This window comes from Drosophila ananassae, chromosome XR (assembly GCF_017639315.1).
Source record: "Drosophila ananassae strain 14024-0371.13 chromosome XR, ASM1763931v2, whole genome shotgun sequence".
In the NCBI taxonomy this organism is placed as follows: domain Eukaryota; kingdom Metazoa; phylum Arthropoda; class Insecta; order Diptera; family Drosophilidae; genus Drosophila; species Drosophila ananassae.
In genome coordinates this window covers 8,444,041-8,462,168 of record NC_057932.1, presented here as the reverse complement: position 1 = coordinate 8,462,168, position 18,128 = coordinate 8,444,041, and the positions used below count along the sequence as shown (strand labels likewise).

Below are 18,128 nucleotides of genomic sequence, written 5' to 3'. Positions count from 1 at the left end.
AATGGGGACTTAACAATCACTAAAATTGCATTAAATGGGCCGTGGGAGACATTGCAGTGCGGAAAAGAGGAAGCTCATTCGAGGACTCCGAGACGAAGGAAAAACATATAAATCGATTGCTGTTTTAATGAAACGATCTCAGAATTTTGTAACCAATGCGTTAAAACCGAAAAAAGTAGGTGAAACTCGGAGAACACCCAAAAAAACATTATCTAGGGCCGATGATCGCATGGCTCAGTTGGTTATACGAGACCCGTTCAAGTCTTCCAGGACGATTTCCAACGAAATTGGAAATATTGTGTCATCACGGACCGTTCGGCGACGTTTGGCAATGTCAAACCTACCAGGTAGGATTGCCCGCAAAGTTCCTTTGCTTCGGCCGAAAAATAAAGAGATGAGGAAACAATTTGCTCTAGATCGTAAAGCCTGGTCAGGACCGGAGGGTGAGAAAAAATGGCATAACATTCTCTGAAGTGACGAAACCAAAATAAATTTATTTGGAAATGATGCTAAAAGGAATGTTCACCGTCCGAAAGGCAAAGAATTTGATCCAAAGTACACCTGTAAGACTGTAAAACATGGAGGTGGTAGCCTAATAGTATGGGGCTGCTTTTCATGCAATGGTGTTGGTCAGATTCATCGCATTGATGGAAAAATGGACAGATTCGTATACAGAGACTTATTGGAGACAGTGATGCTGCCATATTCTAAGGATAATATGCCAATTTTATGGAAGTTCCAGCAGGATAACGACCCAAAACACGCCTCTCTACTAGTCAGGGAGTGGTTTCGTGAGCAAAATGTGGATGTTCTTGAATGGCCGAGTCAATCCCCTGACCTTAATCCCATCGAAAATCTCTGGAGTGAACTCAAAAGAGAGGTAGGAAAGTCTTCTTATCAAAATAAAAACCAACTTTGGGATATTGTCCGAAGAGCATGGTACTCCATCCCAATTGGAACTTGTCGCAATCTGATATCATCCATGCCAAGACAAATGGAGGAAGTTCTCAAAAATAACGGCGAGTATACCGGCTACTAACTGCTACATACTCAACTTAATGTACAAAAAGATCAAAAATAGTGAAATATCCATTTTGTTTAAACGTTTAGTTCCTTACACCTATTATTGTGTCCAGCCAAAAATGTCCAATTTGGGAAAAAATCTACTTCTGTTGTTAATGAAAAGGTTTACAGTATTGTTTCTTTTTTTCTTTTAAAGACAATTAATATAAGTTTTAAAAAAACTTTGTTTCGAGCTGATTAGAGAAAGCATGACTTAGAAATAACAAGTTAAAAATGAAAAAAAAAACACACCTATTATTTTGTCCATGAGTGTATGTTATATTTGACCAAAATATCTTACATTTTTGGACAGACAGTCCGACGGTCTGTCTGTCGGTTTCTACGCAAACTAGTCTCTCAGTTTTGGAGCTATAGAGTTGAAACTTTCCTTGCAGGTAGTATATAAGTCGGAACGGCCGGGATCGGTCGACTATATCCTATAGCTGCCATATAACTGATTGATCGGAAATGCCATAACTTTGGTGTTTTTTAAGTTAGAGGGTTGGGACTTTATGCACATGTTATATTTGACCAAAATATCTTATGTACAACATTTCATAAGGATCGGCCGACTATATCCTATAGCTGTCATAGAACGATCGGAATTGCCATAACTTTGGTGTTTTTTAAGTTAGAAAGATGGGACTTGGTACAGATTACTGTTTGAGTAAAATAATTCAATATGCCAAATTTCATAAGGATCGGCCGACTATATACGATACGCTATATATTTAATAATATAAGATGCGTGGCGCCACCTAGCGGACTTCGACTCAACTGCAAGGGTATATCAACTTCGGCTCCGCCCAAAGATAGCTTTCCTTTCTTGTTTTTTTTTCTTTTGAGTACTTTTGGCTTTAGTCGCCAGTACAAATCCACTATAACTATGTATATATGTACATAAATACAAATTTTGTTTGGTATGTTCAGAACGCATAAATAGTTACCGGAGCGTGGCCTTTGTCTTTTGTCGTTATAATAATGGGGACTCACCCAGCTTGGGGCCATTGAAAGCATTTGCACTAGCAAGGTGTATCATGGATATTATATTAGCGTTTTGCGGAAGTTTAAAATGTTTTGGGTGCATGATTGCGGTCGACTGATCCGGGAAAATAGGCAATAAAACGCTGGAATAATATATTTTGGAGTTCAACTTACCATGTCACCACACCATTGTTACCTGAGCCCTACCTATCGATGCATTTTGCTGCATTACTGTTGACGGCTGAAGCAGTTCAACTTGACATTCTGAGGAGATCAGACGTAATACTACAGCTTCTAACTAATCCAATCATGACGCGGGAGAATAATTTGTTTCTATTACTCTGCTGGGTGTCTTTTTTCCTGGCTTATTGTGTTTTGGCGGATCCAAGCTTCCCAAACTGGGAAGATAAACGCAAAGACAATATGGAGACCTTAGACAGCATGGTTAGTAGATCTGGACCGCTACATATGGCGCAGCCGAAGCAGTTGAAGATACAGAAGAAGCCTATGGAAGGGTACAAGGAGTTCGATCACTTTTTTGAACATCGTCGCAGAAGTGACTTTTACAATTCGAAAAACGATTTGCGCCTTATTTTGGAGCCAAGGATTCATGGACAACCAAACCTTGATTCGTTGAACCGACCAGTTCACCAGCTGTGGCGCGGAGAGTTTTACGCTAGCCCGTTGGCAAAAGCTTCTCTATTTCCCTCGAGATCGTATGATCCGTACATCCGTCGCTACGATAGGTAAACTTAAACTTTAGCTATAAATAGACAACTAGGAAAAATGCCCCGCAGCACTAACCATACAACATATAGACTTCTCATTTGATACAACGAAAAATGATGCAACAATTTCTTGCGACAGGCCCCAGCAGGCCGCAGAGGGAATCTTACTCTCATTCTCCTTTCTCTTTTTTAAATGATTAAACATTTACATAAATGTTAAATGTGTGCATTTTGCCCACCACTGCTTCAAAACGAACGCACACACATGAAACCATTTTTTTTTTCATACCCTTGCAGAGGGTATTATAATTTTGGTCAAAAGTGTGCAACGCAGTGAAGGAGACATCTCCGACCCTATAAAGTATATATATTCTTGATCAGGATCACCTCCTGAGTCGATATGAGCATGTCCGTCTGTCCGTCTGTCTGTCGGTTTCTACGCAAACTAGTCTCTCAGTTTTAGAGCTATCGAGTTGAAACTTTGCACACATCCTTCTTTTCCTTGCAGGTAGTACATAAGTCGGAACGGCCGGGATCGGTCGACTATATCCTATAGCTGCCATATAACTGATTGATCGGAAATGCCATAACTTCGTTGTTTTTTAAGTTGGGTTGGGACTTTCCACATATGTTATATTTGACCAACATATCTTATGTACAAAATTTCATAAGGATCGGCCGACTATATCCTATAGCTTTCATACAACGATCGGAATTGGCATAACTTTGGTGTTTTTTAAGTTAGAAAGATGGGATTTGGTACAGATTCTATTTTGGGAAAAACAATCCGATCTGCCAAATTTCATAAGGATCGGCCGACTATATACGATCCGCTATATATCTAATAATATAAGATGCGTGGCGCCACCTAGCGGACTGCGACTGAACTGCAAGGGTATATCAACTTCGGCTCCGCCCGAAGTTAGCTTTCCCTTCTTGTTTTTTTTTATATTCGCATTTTATTTATTTGCTCTTAAGTTAAATTTATCCTACCAGTAAATTATTTACATTACTTTTAATTTAATTTATTATTGGGGCTAGAGGAGCTTGATGCTGCTGTGTTGGACGGTACGGCCGTGAAGCAATGCTTCGCCCAATTCCTGCAACTTAGTCCTCTCCCCCGTTACGCACCCTCTCCAGGGCTCTCAGCTCATTCAAAACCTTTGCCACAAACTTGGCTGTGGCTTCCCATTTGCGCCCCGACTCCAGCATTAGTGGCACCATGCTCTCCGGTGAGAAGGTCTCCTCCAGGCTCTCCTCAAGGTTGGTGCGCTCCTCGTCGAAGCGCCGACAATCGAAGAGGACATGGTAGGCGTCCTCCATGACCCCCCTACCACATGAGGGGCAGCCATCCTCTCTTTCTTTTGAAAGACACATGAAACCGTGTATGTGAATGTGTGAGAACGCATACATATCAGTTTAAATCGCGGAAGAACCTTTTTGGATGATGCGCTAACCAAAAAAAGTTCAATGAGATTGTGAGCGTAAACTTAAAACTTGAACTTAAAAAACACCAAATTATGGCAGTTCCGATCAATCATTTATATGATCCTTCTAACTATTATGCGCTGTCAACGCTAACGGCAGCCCTTGGCAACATACGTTTATTTGGTTTCCAGTATTTAAGTCGGAACGGCCGGGAACGGATGACTATATCCTATAGCTGCACCCTATAGAGGGTTGGGACTTTCCACACATGTTGTATTTGGCCAAAATATCTTACATTTTTGGACAGACAGTCCGTCGGTCTGTCTGTCGGTTTCTACGCAAACTAGTCTCTCAGTTTTGGAGCTATAGAGTTGAAACTTTCTTTGCAGGTAGTATATAAGTCGGAACGGCCGGGATCGGTCGACTATATCCTATAGCTGCCATATAACTGATTGATCGGAAATGCCATAACTTTGGTGTTTTTTAAGTTAGAGGGTTGGGACTTTATGCACATGTAATATTTGACCAAAATATCTTATGTACAAAGTTTCATAAGGATCGGCCGGCTATATCCTATAGCTGTCATAGAACGATCGGAATTGGCATAACTTTGGTGTTTTTTAAGTTGGAAAGATGGCACTTGGTACAGATTCCATTTTTCGATTGGTGCAGGGCAAAGTAATTCGATTTGCAAAATTTCATAAGGATCAGACGACTATATACTATAGCTGCCATATAACTAAACGATCGGAATTGGCATAACTTTGGCGTTTTTTAAATGCTAGAATGATGAGACTTTCTACGGAAGATCGGAATGGGCATAACTTTGATGTTTTTTATATTAGAAAGATGGGACTTGGGATAGATTCCATTTTGGGACATCCGTTGGGAATCCGTTCTGCCAAATTTCATAAGGATCGGCCGACTATATCCCATAGCTGCCATAAAACTGAACGATTGGAAATGGCACAACCTTGCTAGTTTTAAAGATGCTTGGGGCTGTTTCCAACATTTTTTTCTATAAAATTGATTTGATTGTGAAACTTTCATAAGGATCAACTATATACGGTCCGATATATAATATATATAATAATATAAGTTGCTACCTAACGGCAAGGGTATATTAACTTCGGCTCCGACCGAAGTTAGCTTTTCTTTCTTGTTTCAGTTGTTTTTGTAACAAACAAGGAGGAAAATATTATAATTATATGTAATATAATACTATAATATTTTTTTTATTTGGTGTTATTATTTTTAAAAATTTTTCTCCACCGCTTGCAGCAATCGCATCGTTTTTTTACATTATTTTTGTAATCTTTGGTTATAAGCCGATATTACAAATAGTGAATATCAATGAAATTGAACTCTCTTCATGAAAATTATTTAAAACAAATCGTGCCGCTGAAATGCTAAAACCTAAACTTTCGCACATTTGAGACTTTGGATTAAAATATTCCGAAATGTGTTATAAGTAAATGTTAAATATTATGAAATTATTTAAATTTAATAGGTTCCCTATAAAAATGTATGAAAAAAACATTCTTGTATTGACTTTGAATTATTTTGTCGCGGTTGACCTTTCTGGAGAAGTATTCATATATATATATATATATATATATATACATACTATATATACTGACGTCGATCCAAATCCCGGGAGCGACTTTATGAGCGTTTTATTCTGTTGAGAAATACAAACTTAGATTTAACCTCAACCTATTCCCCAATCATATAAAAAAACCTCTTGACGAGGTGTACAAAATTGCATATAAAAAATATTTTTGTTCGGCACGTGCAAGAAAAACAAAAAAAAAATCAGTCACGTGCTGAACAAGAATATTTTTTATATGCACTTTTGTACACCTATATAGCATATTTTCGTCACTAAAATTGATATCAGATATTTTGGGTTTCGCATGGAGGTTCGTCACCGGTACTTTACCTCGTCAAGAGGTTTTTTATATGATATCAGTTTTTTTTTGTATATATTGATCTTCAATTATTTAAAATAGAACAGAATATATGGAATATGTATATATAGAAGTAACCTCTGGACTGGCGATTCACACAGTTAGCAATACTTTAATTGTAAGGATAAACACCAAAACTCTTTTTTTTAACTCCATAGATTTTGACATTTAAGAAGGTGGTGTTGAGCTATTAATAGTTTTTAATAGCAGCCGACTAACTATACGCGTTTCAAATTATAGTTTCAATATATTTATTTTGGGCTCAATTTAACCCTTATGGAGTCTTTTATGCTCCAAATAAATATAACCACGTTGGTTAATAACTATTAATATTTATTAAAGATAACTGCATGAATAGTGTGGATACAAAGATTTGGTGGAATGTATATGTTGTCAATATTAAGATGATTTCTTGAAGAGTGAAGCTTCTTGTAGCGAGTAGTCTTTTAGTATGCCCAAAGGGATTTTAGATACTATGGCGAAAAAGAATTTATTCGTTGCAATTTCAAATTGTGTCGGTTGACTCGCCACAGTACTCCCCCCTAGACTTCATGGTGCAAAGCGAGCAGGGAGTCTAATTGTACGCCGGGGTCTTGGAGGTGAGGTTGTTTCCGGTGACTCTCCAAGAGCCTGTAGGTCTGGTCCTTTATTTGGTGGTTCCAACGTTGAGCTTTTGTCTGTTGGCTGTTGCATTATTATGAAGGCGGGCTTGAGGCGGTCCACTGATACTTTGACTGGACGTCCAGCGGATATGGTGAAGTGTTTGTCGTTCCTTTCGATGACTTCAAATGGACCGTCGTATGGAGGTTGAAGTGAAGTGCGTACGGCATCATTTCGTAGGAATACATGTGAGGTGGTTTCCAATTCCTTAAATATAAATGGTTTGGAGGTGTCATGATGAGCTGTTTGTGCTGGACGGATCTCTTGCATGATTTTTTCCAATTCTTTGGCATATTCCGTTTGGGATTGTATTTTGTTTGATTGGTGGAAAAACTCTCCCGGCAACCTGAGCGTAGTTCCGTATACTAGCTGTGCGGGTGTTGCTTGAATGTCCGGTTTGTAAGCTGTGCGAAGTCCTAAAAGAATTATTGGTAGTTTCTGTGGCCAATTTGCATGGTTTTTGCACATGATGGCAGCTTTTAGTGTTCGATGCCAGCGTTCGATGATTCCGTTTGCTTGTGGATGATATGCGGTTGTACGTAGGTGATCGATTCCCAGTAGCCTTGATAATTCATTGAATAGCCTCGATTCGAATTGTCTGCCTTGATCCGTTGTGATTCGAGCCGGTATGCCAAATCTGGAGATCCAGGAGCGAATGAGGGCGGATGCTACGGTATCGGCTTGCATGTCTTCAATAGCGATGGCTTCTGGCCACCTCGTGTACCGATCTATAATGGTGAGGCAGTATCTGTACGGGCCAGATTGTGGTAGTGGTCCAATAAGATCCAGATTGATGTGCTCGAATCTTTGGTTGGGTAGTGTAAAGTTTTGAAGAGGTGAGCGAACGTGACGGGTGATTTTTGATCTTTGGCAAGGAATGCAGTGTTTTACGAACTCGGAGATTTCTTTGTGCATGGAGGGCCAAACGAATCGTTGTTTTAAAAGTTTTATAGTTGCCTTAACTCCACCGTGTGCAATGTTATGTAGCTTCTCGATGATTGTGTTTCTAAGCGGCTGTGGTATGAAAGGCCGTACGCTAGAAGTAGATATATCGCAAATTAGTGAGTGATGTGTATGAGGAATATTTACTGCTTTTAACTGAAGAGAGCTGGTGTTGGAATTGAGTAGTTTTTGGAGTTCTGGACAGCGTAATTGCGCATCGCTTATTTCATTATAATTAATGCAATTATCTCCGATGGCTTCGATGCGGGAAAGCGTATCTGCGGTTGTATTTTCGTCTCCTCTTACGTGTGTTATAGATGTGGTAAATTGTCCTATGAAATCCAATTGGCGAAGTTGTCGCGGGGATGCTTTTTCGGGTTTTTGATCGAAGGCGTATACTAAGGGTTTGTGGTCTGTACGGATGTGAAAAACCCTGCCTTCCAGCATGTGGCGGAAATGTTTTATTCCGAGGTAAATTGCTAGGAGTTCCCGATCGTATGTGCTATATTTTCGTTGTGTTTCTGAGAGCTTAATGCTGAAGAATCCCATTGGTTGGTATTCCGAGTTGATGACTTGATGTAGAACCGCTCCCCCTGCTATGTTGCTCGCGTCTGTGCTTAGCGAAAGGTTTGCGTTCGGTGCAGGATGTGCCAATAGTGCAGCTTGTGCTAAAGAATTTTTGCAACTGTTGAATTTGTCGATTGTTTCTGTTGTCCAGTTGATTGGGGTGGAATCGTTTTTCTTATTGCCTGGTATAAGCTGCACTAGTGGAGCTTGATGTTGAATAGCATTGGGGAGGAATCGTCTATAAAAGTTGATCATTGCGAGGAATCTTCGTAATTCTTTGGCCACCTTGGGTAAGGGGAAATTTGTAATGGCGTTTACCTTGGTTTGTAGAGGTTTAATACCCTGGTGGTTAATTTTATGTCCTAGGAACTCAATTGATTCTTTTCCGAAACTACATTTGCTGGGGTTTATCGTGAGATTGTACTCTTGCAGTTTCTCGAAAACTTGGCGCAGATGGATATGATGTTGTTGTATGTTGGCCGATGCGACTGCTATATCGTCGACGTAAACAAAGACAAAGTCTAAATCCCTGAATGCTGTATGCATATAGCGTTGAAATGTTTGAGCTGCGTTACACAGTCCAAATGTCATGTGTGTGAATTCAAACAGACCAAAAGGAGTTGTTATGGCCGTTTTAGGGATGTCTTTAGGTTCTATTGGAATTTGATTGTATGCGCGGTTGAGATCGATCTTGGAGAAAATAGTTTTTCCATAGAACACGTGTGTGCAATCTTGTATGTGTGGTAGTGGATACCGGTCCGGTATGGTTTGCGCATTGAGGGCGCGGTAGTCACCGCATGGTCTCCATTCACCAGTAGGTTTTCGTACCATGTGAAAAGGTGAAGCATATGGGCTTTTAGAAGGTCTGCATACTCCCATGTCCATTAAATATTGGAACTCGTTCTTTGCTGCTCGGAGTTTCTCTGGGGTCAGTCTTCGTGGTCGCGCGAAGGGTGGTGCTCCTTTGGTGTCGATGACGTGGGTGACGCTAGTTGTTGACGATGGACGATGTGTGATTGTGTTGAATTGTGTGATGTCTTTGAATTCCTCCAACAGTTGAGCGAATGCGTTGGATGTGTTGAATGTTTTAATAATTGATGAATTTTGATGTGTGTGGATACCACAGCATGTCAAGCGTGTTTTGGCATCAACTAACTTAGCCTCCTTGATGTTGACAAGAAGGTTGTAGTGGTGTAGAAAATCGGATCCAATGATTGGAGTATTGGTATCAGCAATAACGAAGTTCCAAGTGTAAGGACGACGTAGTCCTAGGTCCAGTGTCAAGCGGATGGTGCCGTATGTTTTTATTTCTGTGCCGTTCGCTGCAAAGAGTGTATGGCGATTGGCGTTTTGTATATTCTTGTGAATAGTACTGTATGGAATGATCGAAACGTCGGCTCCTGTATCGACTAAAACTTTTCTCCCAGATTGGGCGTCTGGTACAAAAAGTCGGTTGCAGTAAGAGATTCTGTGAACATTAATTTGGAATGCTTGATGATAAGAAGAGGCGAAATTACTTAATCCGTCAAGGCTGCCTCCTGATCCTCTGACGGTTGCATTTAGTTTTTTTGGTCGTCCTCGTTGAACGCTGTAAAGGAGCATGGTTGGCTGCAACGCTGTGCATCTCTGCCGTACTTGTTGTGGTACCAACACAGTTGTTGGGACGATCTATCGTTAGAAGGTGCATTGTTGCGGTAATAATTTTGGGGTCGCTGATTATTTCTGCCACGCGTTTGATTGTGATTAAGTAACTGTCCCAGTTTGTTGTTAATCTGCTGCAGAGCCTTGTCGTTATCGTCGAGTCGTTTGGTCAGCGTTATGACGCGTTCTTCTTGATGAGACTGCTGTTGTTTGCTTTTTGAAAAAGCATATACGTGGTCAGACGCCGTCGTTTAAGGAATCCATAACCGCATCGGCTGCTTTTGCAAGTTGTGAGAGTTTGGTCTGCGGTGAGCTTCCTATCATGCCGACAATTACCGCGCGTACGGGAGGAGGCAAACGTTTGATCCAGTAGCGTCGTACTACTGATTCGTCGCAGGTTGCCTTGGTTTGCTGCAGTTGGCAGAGTAAGTGGCTTGGGCGGCTGTCGCCGAGCTGAATTCCCGTTGCAAGTCGGTCCAAACGTACCATTTCCGAGTCCGTAAACTTTGAAAGGATCGCTTCCTTTAAGGTGGAGTAAGGGGCAGTTTCGGGTGGATTGTTCACAAGATCGTGTACTTGTTCCAGGTATTTGGGGTCTGCGTAGGCGATGACTGCAGCGAACTTTTCCTGTTCTTTTCGTGCACCAAGTCCTTGTAGTGCGAACCAACTTTCTAACTTCGTGAAGAACATTTCTATGTTTGTGATTGATTGTAAATTTGGGAACGGCATCTTTCCAAATACGGATTGGATCATGGCTGTGCTAGTGAATTGCGCAGCGTCTTGCGCGTCAGCGAAGTCTTCGTTTTCGGCCATGTTGTGAAATACTTGTGTGTATGTACTCAAGACTTTGATGTGATTTGAAATTGTTCTAGTTGTCGAGGGTCACCAATTATGGAGTCTTTTATGCTCCAAATAAATATAACCACGTTGGTTAATAACTATTAATATTTATTAAAGATAACTGCATGAATAGTGTGAATACAAAGATTTGGTGGAATGTATATGTTGTCAATATTAAGATGATTTCTTGAAGAGTGAAGCTTCTTGTAGCGAGTAGTCTTTTAGTATGCCCAAAGGGATTTTAGATACTATGGCGAAAAAGAATTTATTCGTTGCAATTTCAAATTGTGTCGGTTGACTCGCCACACCCTAATATATGCGGCTCCAATAAACTCCAAATCACAACAAACGCCAAAACAAGAGCTTGCGCAGAAGCTCAACTAAAGCTCCCCAAAGCGCATACGCTACAAATGCCAATAAAGCGCATGCGAAACTGGGGACAAAACAGAGACGAAACATGCTGATAACAACAGCTGCAGCTTAGCATATTATAATTATTTTAGATGAATTCTTTGGTGGCTGCTTGGCCCAACAGGTGGAATAATTAAAAACCTTTCCAAAGACGTATAGAATTTTTCGATAGCTTCAGTGGTTTTGAAGTTATACGTATTTTTAATTTAAAAAGGTTTTGAAATTTTGTTAGTTTAAAAATATTAATTAAAAATTTGCCCAAAAATGTATTTAAAATCCAAAATTGTTTCGTAGTTGTGGGAAACCAAATTGTCCTTATGAGACTTTTACTATATAATAAATTATAAAAAAACAAGAAAGGAAAGCTAACTTCGGGCGGAGCCGAAGTTTATATACCCTTGCAGTTCAGTCGCAGTCCGCTAGGTGGCGCCACGCATCTTAAATTATTAGATTTGTAGCGGATCGTATATAGTCGGCCGATCCTTATGAAATTTGGCATATTGAATTATTTTTCCCAATATAGAATCTCTACCAAATACCATCTTTCTAACTTAAAAAACACCAAAGTTATGCCAATTTCGATCGTTCTATGACAGCTATAGGATATAGTCGGCCGATCCTTATGAAATTTTGTACACAAGATATTTTGGTCAAATATAACATGTGTGGAAAGTCCCAACCCTCTAACTTAAAAAACACCAAAGTTATGGCATTTCCGATCAATCAGTTATATGGCAGCTATAGGATATAGTCGACCGATCCCGGCCGTTCCGACTTACATATATACTGCCTGTAAAGAAAAGAAGGGTGTGTGCAAAGTTTCAACTCGATAGCTTTAAAACTGAGAGACTAGTTTGCGTAGAAACGGACAGACGGACAGACGGACATGCTCATATCGACTCAGGAGGTGATCCTGATCAAGAATATATATACTTTATAGGGTCGGAGATGTCTCCTTCACTGCGTTGCACACTTTTGACCAAAATTATAATACCCTCTGCAAGGGTATAACAAGAAAGGAAAGCTAACTTCGGGCGGAACCGAAGTTGATATACCCTTGCAGTTATGCCAATTCCGATCGTTCAGTTATATGGCAGCTATAGGATATAGTCGGCCGATCCTTATGAAATTTGGCAAATCAGATTATTTTTTCTATAATAGAATCTGTACCAAGTCCCATCTTTCTAACTTAAAAAACATTCCACAGCATAAACATATGACAGCTTTAGAATATAGTCGGCCGATCCTTATGAATTTTGCACATAAGATGTTTTGACCAAATTTAACATGTGCGGAAAGTCCAAAGCCTCCAATTTAAAAAACACCAATATTAGGCATTTCCGATGGATCAGTTATATGGCAGCTATAGGATATAGTCGACCAATCCTTATCAAAATTTGTCAGATCGGATAATTTTTCCCAAAGTGGGATCCATAGAAAGTCCCACACTTCTTACTTAAAAAAAAAAAAAACAAAGTTATGGCATATCCGACCAATCATATAATAAACATGTATTACATATAAAATAAATGCGCAAAATTTAAAAAAAATCGTTTTTCCCAGTTTTTCTAGTTAAACCAATTGTTGAATGTAACACTTTGTTTTGGATGTGCGATATAAAATAATAAATATTAGAAAAGTATTGGCGGAATTGGTTTGCCTAGTTTTTTTTGTTATATGTTCAGTGGGGGCATATGCATATAAACCTTTTTACTTGTAAAATTGTGCATTTGTGAGTCTTCTCATTAAGACATGAGACCCTGAAACACAAAGCAGAATAACATCAAAATTTGCCATCAAGCAGCAAAGTTCGAGATTAGCCGAGTGGAGAGCGATGTGGTTTCTAACACGGGAGGGCCTTAGTTCTAATCCTAGTTGAGTCAATGCTTATGTTTTACTTTTTAAGCCCTTTTTTATTTGGATTTTATTATACCCTTGCAGAGGGTATTATAATTTTGGTCAAAAGTGTGCAACGCAGTGAAGGAGACATCTCCGACCCTATAAAGTATATATATTCTTGATCAGGATCACCTCCTGAGTCGATATGAGCATGTCCGTCTGTCTGTCTGTCCGTCTGTCCGTCTGTTTGTCTGTCTGTCGGTTTCTACGCAAACTAGTCTCTCAGTTTTAGAGCTATCGAGTTGAAACTTTGCACACACCCTTCTTTCCTTTGCAGGTAGTATATAAGTCGGAACGACCGGAATCGGTCGACTATTTCCTATAGCTGCCATATAACTGATTGATCGGAAATGCAATAACTTTGGTGTTTTTTAAGTTAGAGGGTTGGGTTTCCACACATGTTATATTTGACCAAAATATCTTATGTACAAAATTTCATAAGGATCGGCCGACTATATCCTATAACTGTCATAGAACGATCGGAATTGGCATAACTTTGGTTTTTTTTAAGTTAGAAAGATGGGACTTGGTACAGATTTCTCTTTGGGCAAAATAATTCAATGTGCCAAATTTCATAAGGATCGGCCGACTATATACGATCCGCTATATAACTAATAATATAAAATGCGTGGCGCCACCTAGCGGACTGCGACTGAACTGCAAGGGTATATCAACTTCGGCTTCGCCCGAAGTTAGCTTTCCTTTCTTGTTTTTCTTTGGTACCTCAAGATTGGTACCTCAACCGACCCGTCCGACATTTCTTTCAGAAGTTATTCAAGAAATTAGATTTAAAAAAAAGTTTATTTTCAGTGTATTTTTTTTTTGTACTATATAGACGTTTGGTCTCAAAGAAATTTATCTCAAGAATCTCTCAAAGAATACAATTGATATTTAAAAAAACATTTCAACGGTGTAAAGCTCTTTTTAATATATTTCTTAATTATAAAATTATGAATTTTTTCATTAACAAAGTTTTTTTAATTTTTTGACGTAAGCTTAAGGTATTTCAAAAAGTTGTAGAACAATAGTTGCTCATATGATAGTAACAAACATTTTCCATTTTTTTCAGGATTTTTAAGAAAAAAATAGTGCAAACGACAAACCGACAACTGGATTCATTTTGAAGAAGAAAAAAAAATCGAATTTTTCGAATAACTTCTGAATGAAATGTCGGATCGTGTCGATTGAATATTGCGAATATGTAAAAATATTCTATCTGCGGACTAAAATGTGTCCCCCAGCCCCACTTTAGTGATAAAAAATTTTTTTACTTTCACCCTAATTTCTCCCAAACCAAATAACTTTTGGAATATGTTTCGACAAAAATTATCTAATTGAAACAATACCTTTTGATTGGTATATAATTCATTTAGATCGGTTGCCTACAGAAAATTTGTAATTCTTCGGCTATATATAGAGTTTCCTCACGCACGCCTAGGCATGCAGGTCGTCACCTCGTGGACTTCCGTCCACAGTGATTCTGGGCCGAGAGGACATTTTCAAAAATTTCAGTACGAAACTCGAGGCCGCTTGTTCTAGATTTCCGGGCTGATCCGTGGGTGATCAGGGAGACGCACGGATGAATCCGGGGTGTTTCATGGGTGCTGGGTTTTTTTTTGGAAAAGTGTGCGACGCAGTGAAGGAGACCTCTCCGACCCTATTAAGTATACATATATATTCTTGATCAGGATCACCGATATAAGCATGTCCGTCTGTCTGTCGGTTTCTACGCAAACTAGTATCTCTGTTTTAAAGTTATCGAGTTGAAACTTTACACACATCCATCTTTTCCTTGCAGGTAGTAAATAGGCCGGGATCGGTCGACTATATCCTATAGCTGCCATAGAACTGATTGATCGGAAATTCCATAACTTTGGTGTTTTTCGAGTTCGAGGGTTGGGACTTTCCACACATGTTAGATATGGCCAAAATATCTATCTACATAAAATTTCATAAGAATCGGCTGTCTATATCCTATAGCTGTCATAGAATGATCGGAATTGGCATGAATTTGTTGTTTCTTAAGTAAGAAAGATGACACTTGGTGCAGATTCTATTTTCGAGATTTGTCGAATTTCATAAGGATCGGCCGACTATATCCTATAGCCGCCATAGACCTGAACGATCGGAAATGGCACAACCTTAACTGCAAGGGTATATCAACTTCGGCTCCGCCCGAAGTTAGCTTTCCTTTCCTGTTTAATATTAGTTTTTAAATAAAAAATTTTATTTTTATTAATACCAAAAAGTTTTATAGAAATTTGGGAAAAAAAGAGAAATTTAATATTTTCATTAAATTGGAGCTATCATTGGGAAAATTTACCATTGCAGAGGGTATTATAATTTTGGTCAAAAGTGTGCAACTCAGTAAAGGACACTATAAACGATATACATTTTTGTTCAGGATCAAATTGTAAGCCGATATTCCGTCTATCAGTCTGCCTATTTGTTTCTGCCCGAACTAGTCTCTCAGTTTTAAACTTATCGAATTTAAACTTGACATAAATACTTCTTTATTTTACACGCAGTATATGAGTCGACCGAGCCAAGATTGTTTGACTACAGCGCCGGTTTCAGGTGTGGCGAACCTGGACCACCGCCTAGACCTCACGCTTAAAAAGGCCTCGCGCGCGCTTGTAAATTAAAAAAAATGTTTACATTGATCAATTTGTTAATGTGTATCTATAAGTGTTTGCATAGTCGTATAACTGACTCTAAGTTCCATCCGAAACGAAGAGAATTTTGTCTGCTGTGTCTGCACGGTTTGAGCAATTCAAGAATTACGAAAATCTGTTTAGATTTCTGTACGATCCGAAAAGATTGAAAAAAATGCCTGAAGACGATTTATAAGCATTGTAAGGACTTATATGTAAGGACATATATTTCGGGTTTCGCATGCAGGTTCGTCACCTGTATTTTACCTCGTCAAGAGGTTTTTAATGATTGACCGACTAAATGCTGTAGATACCATAACTGTAAGATGTGAAATGACACAACTTTATTTCTATAGTGATACAGAAGCGATATATCCAATGCGATATATATATGAAGTGTTATATACTTATAATATGAAGTGCTTCTTATCTGGAAGGGGTTATACCCTTCTTTGGCTTAGGCCAAGGTTAGCTTTTCTTTTTGGTAATTTATAATTCTTAAAATTCGGTGTAACAAACATTGTTCAGTTACCGAGCGTTTTCGGGAGCTTTATTTAATGTTTCAAATCTAGGCTTTAATAACAACAAGCACTTTTAGATTTCGATGTATGAATATAATTTATTTAATTGATTTGGTTTATACATATGTATATAAAAATGGCATATGTGACCTGCGTAGGGTTAAAGACCGAATTAGAATTAAAGACGCGGAAGCGCGGCTCAACGCTTGATGCTGCGGAGCGACCGAGAGATACCGCGAGAGTGCGAGACAACGATAGTGCATGACAGCAGATGCAGGTGGCTGAACACGAGAGCGGGCGATGCGAATAGACATAAAGATTAAAGAAAAGATAAAAAAGTTCAATAAATTATTGCCGGCCAAACTTTTCGGCGGCTGTTTGACCCGACAAACATATTGACTGATATTTTATAATTAGACTGATTGCTATCTTAACATTTAAAATGTAACCCTTTTTAATTTATTTTTCAAGATTTGACGAGCAATACCATCGTACCCATCCTCAGTACTTGGAAGACATGTACATGCATCGTCAAAGATTCGATCCTCATGATAGCTACAGTCCCCGTGTACCGCAGTACCCTGATCCGTACGTTATGTATCCCGATCGCTACATGGACACTCCGACCGTGAGTATTAAGTCTGGACGAGGTTACCCCGACGATATCGTGCCGCAATCCGATTTCTACGGGAACAGCAAGTACGATTCGACGAAACTGCCGGAGGTCGCACATTCGTCGCGAAACGAACGTATCGTGTATTACGCACACTTGCCAGAGATTGTCCGAACTCCGTACGAATCTGCGCGGCAGGTGGAAAGGACCTCAGCTGCTCTCATAGCTTCCTCCAACATATACAACAAGAAGAAGATAAAAAACAATCCGCGGCCATCAGCTGGTAACGAGACAAGTTATGAAAAAACTCTGTAAAGACGAAACATGTATTTTTTAATCTTTGGAACACCAATTATTAAGTTTATTTACTGTATGTAGTTTGATTAGAAAAATTTAAACTCATGTCCTTTTTTTTATATAATTTTTTTTTAATATTCTTGTTAATCAGTGAATTATGCGTTTCCTCTACATACATACATACCAAAGAAAGAACATAGGAAGAAGGTTTTTTTGTGTTTTATTAATTTTAAGGATCTGGTTCACGAAATAAACTATCCGCTAATTTTGCTTACCTTTCATTTTTGAACATAGATAATTTTAAGATCTTCAAATCAGCTATATTGATTTTGTTTAATGGGTCTCAAGGATAATCATTTAAAAAAACCTCTTGACGAGGTAAAGTACCGGTGACGAACCTGCATTCGAAACCCAAAATATCTGATATCAATTTTAGTGACGAAAATATGCTATATAGGTGTACAAAATTGCATATAAAAAATATTCTTGTTCGGCACGTGACTGATTTTTTTTTGTTTTTCTTGCACGTGCCGAACAAGAATATTTTGGTACATAAGATATTTTGGTCAAACATAACATGTGTGGAAAGTCCCAATCCTCTAACTTAAAAAACACCAAAGTTATGCCAGTTTCGATCAATCAGTTATATGGCAGCTATAGGATATAGTCGAACGATCCCGGCCGTTCCGACTTATATACCTGCAAGGAAAAAAAGGATGTGTCCAAAGTTTCAACTCGATAGCTCCAAAACTGAGAGACTAGTTTGCGTAGAAACCGACAGACAGACAGACAGACGGACAGACGGACATGCTCATATCGACTCAGGAGGTGATCCTGATCAAGAATATATATACTTTATAGGGTCGGAGATGTCTCCTTCACTGCGTTGCACACTTTTGACCAAAATTATA

At 39.1% G+C, this 18,128-nt stretch overlaps 1 protein-coding gene across 1 annotated transcript; it reads left to right on the top strand.

Moving 5' to 3' along the window:
- Window positions 1–2,274: 2,274 nt before the first annotated feature.
- Window positions 2,275–17,491, top strand: LOC6502392. Its single transcript, XM_001967149.4, has 2 exons — window positions 2,275–2,792; window positions 16,779–17,491. The coding sequence occupies exons 1-2, from the start codon at window positions 2,356–2,358 to the stop codon at window positions 17,233–17,235; spliced, it is 894 nt and encodes a 297-aa protein (XP_001967185.3). The 5' UTR covers window positions 2,275–2,355; the 3' UTR covers window positions 17,236–17,491.
- The last annotated feature ends 637 nt before the right edge of the window (window positions 17,492–18,128 follow it).

Coding starts and splice junctions, on each gene's coding strand:
- LOC6502392 (XM_001967149.4), top strand. CDS start 2,356: ATGACGCGGGAGAATAATTTGTTTCTATTACTCTGCTGGGTGTCTTTT. Junction 2,793..16,778: donor TACATCCGTCGCTACGATAG/GTAAACTTAAAC, acceptor TTATTTTTCAAG/ATTTGACGAGCAATACCATC.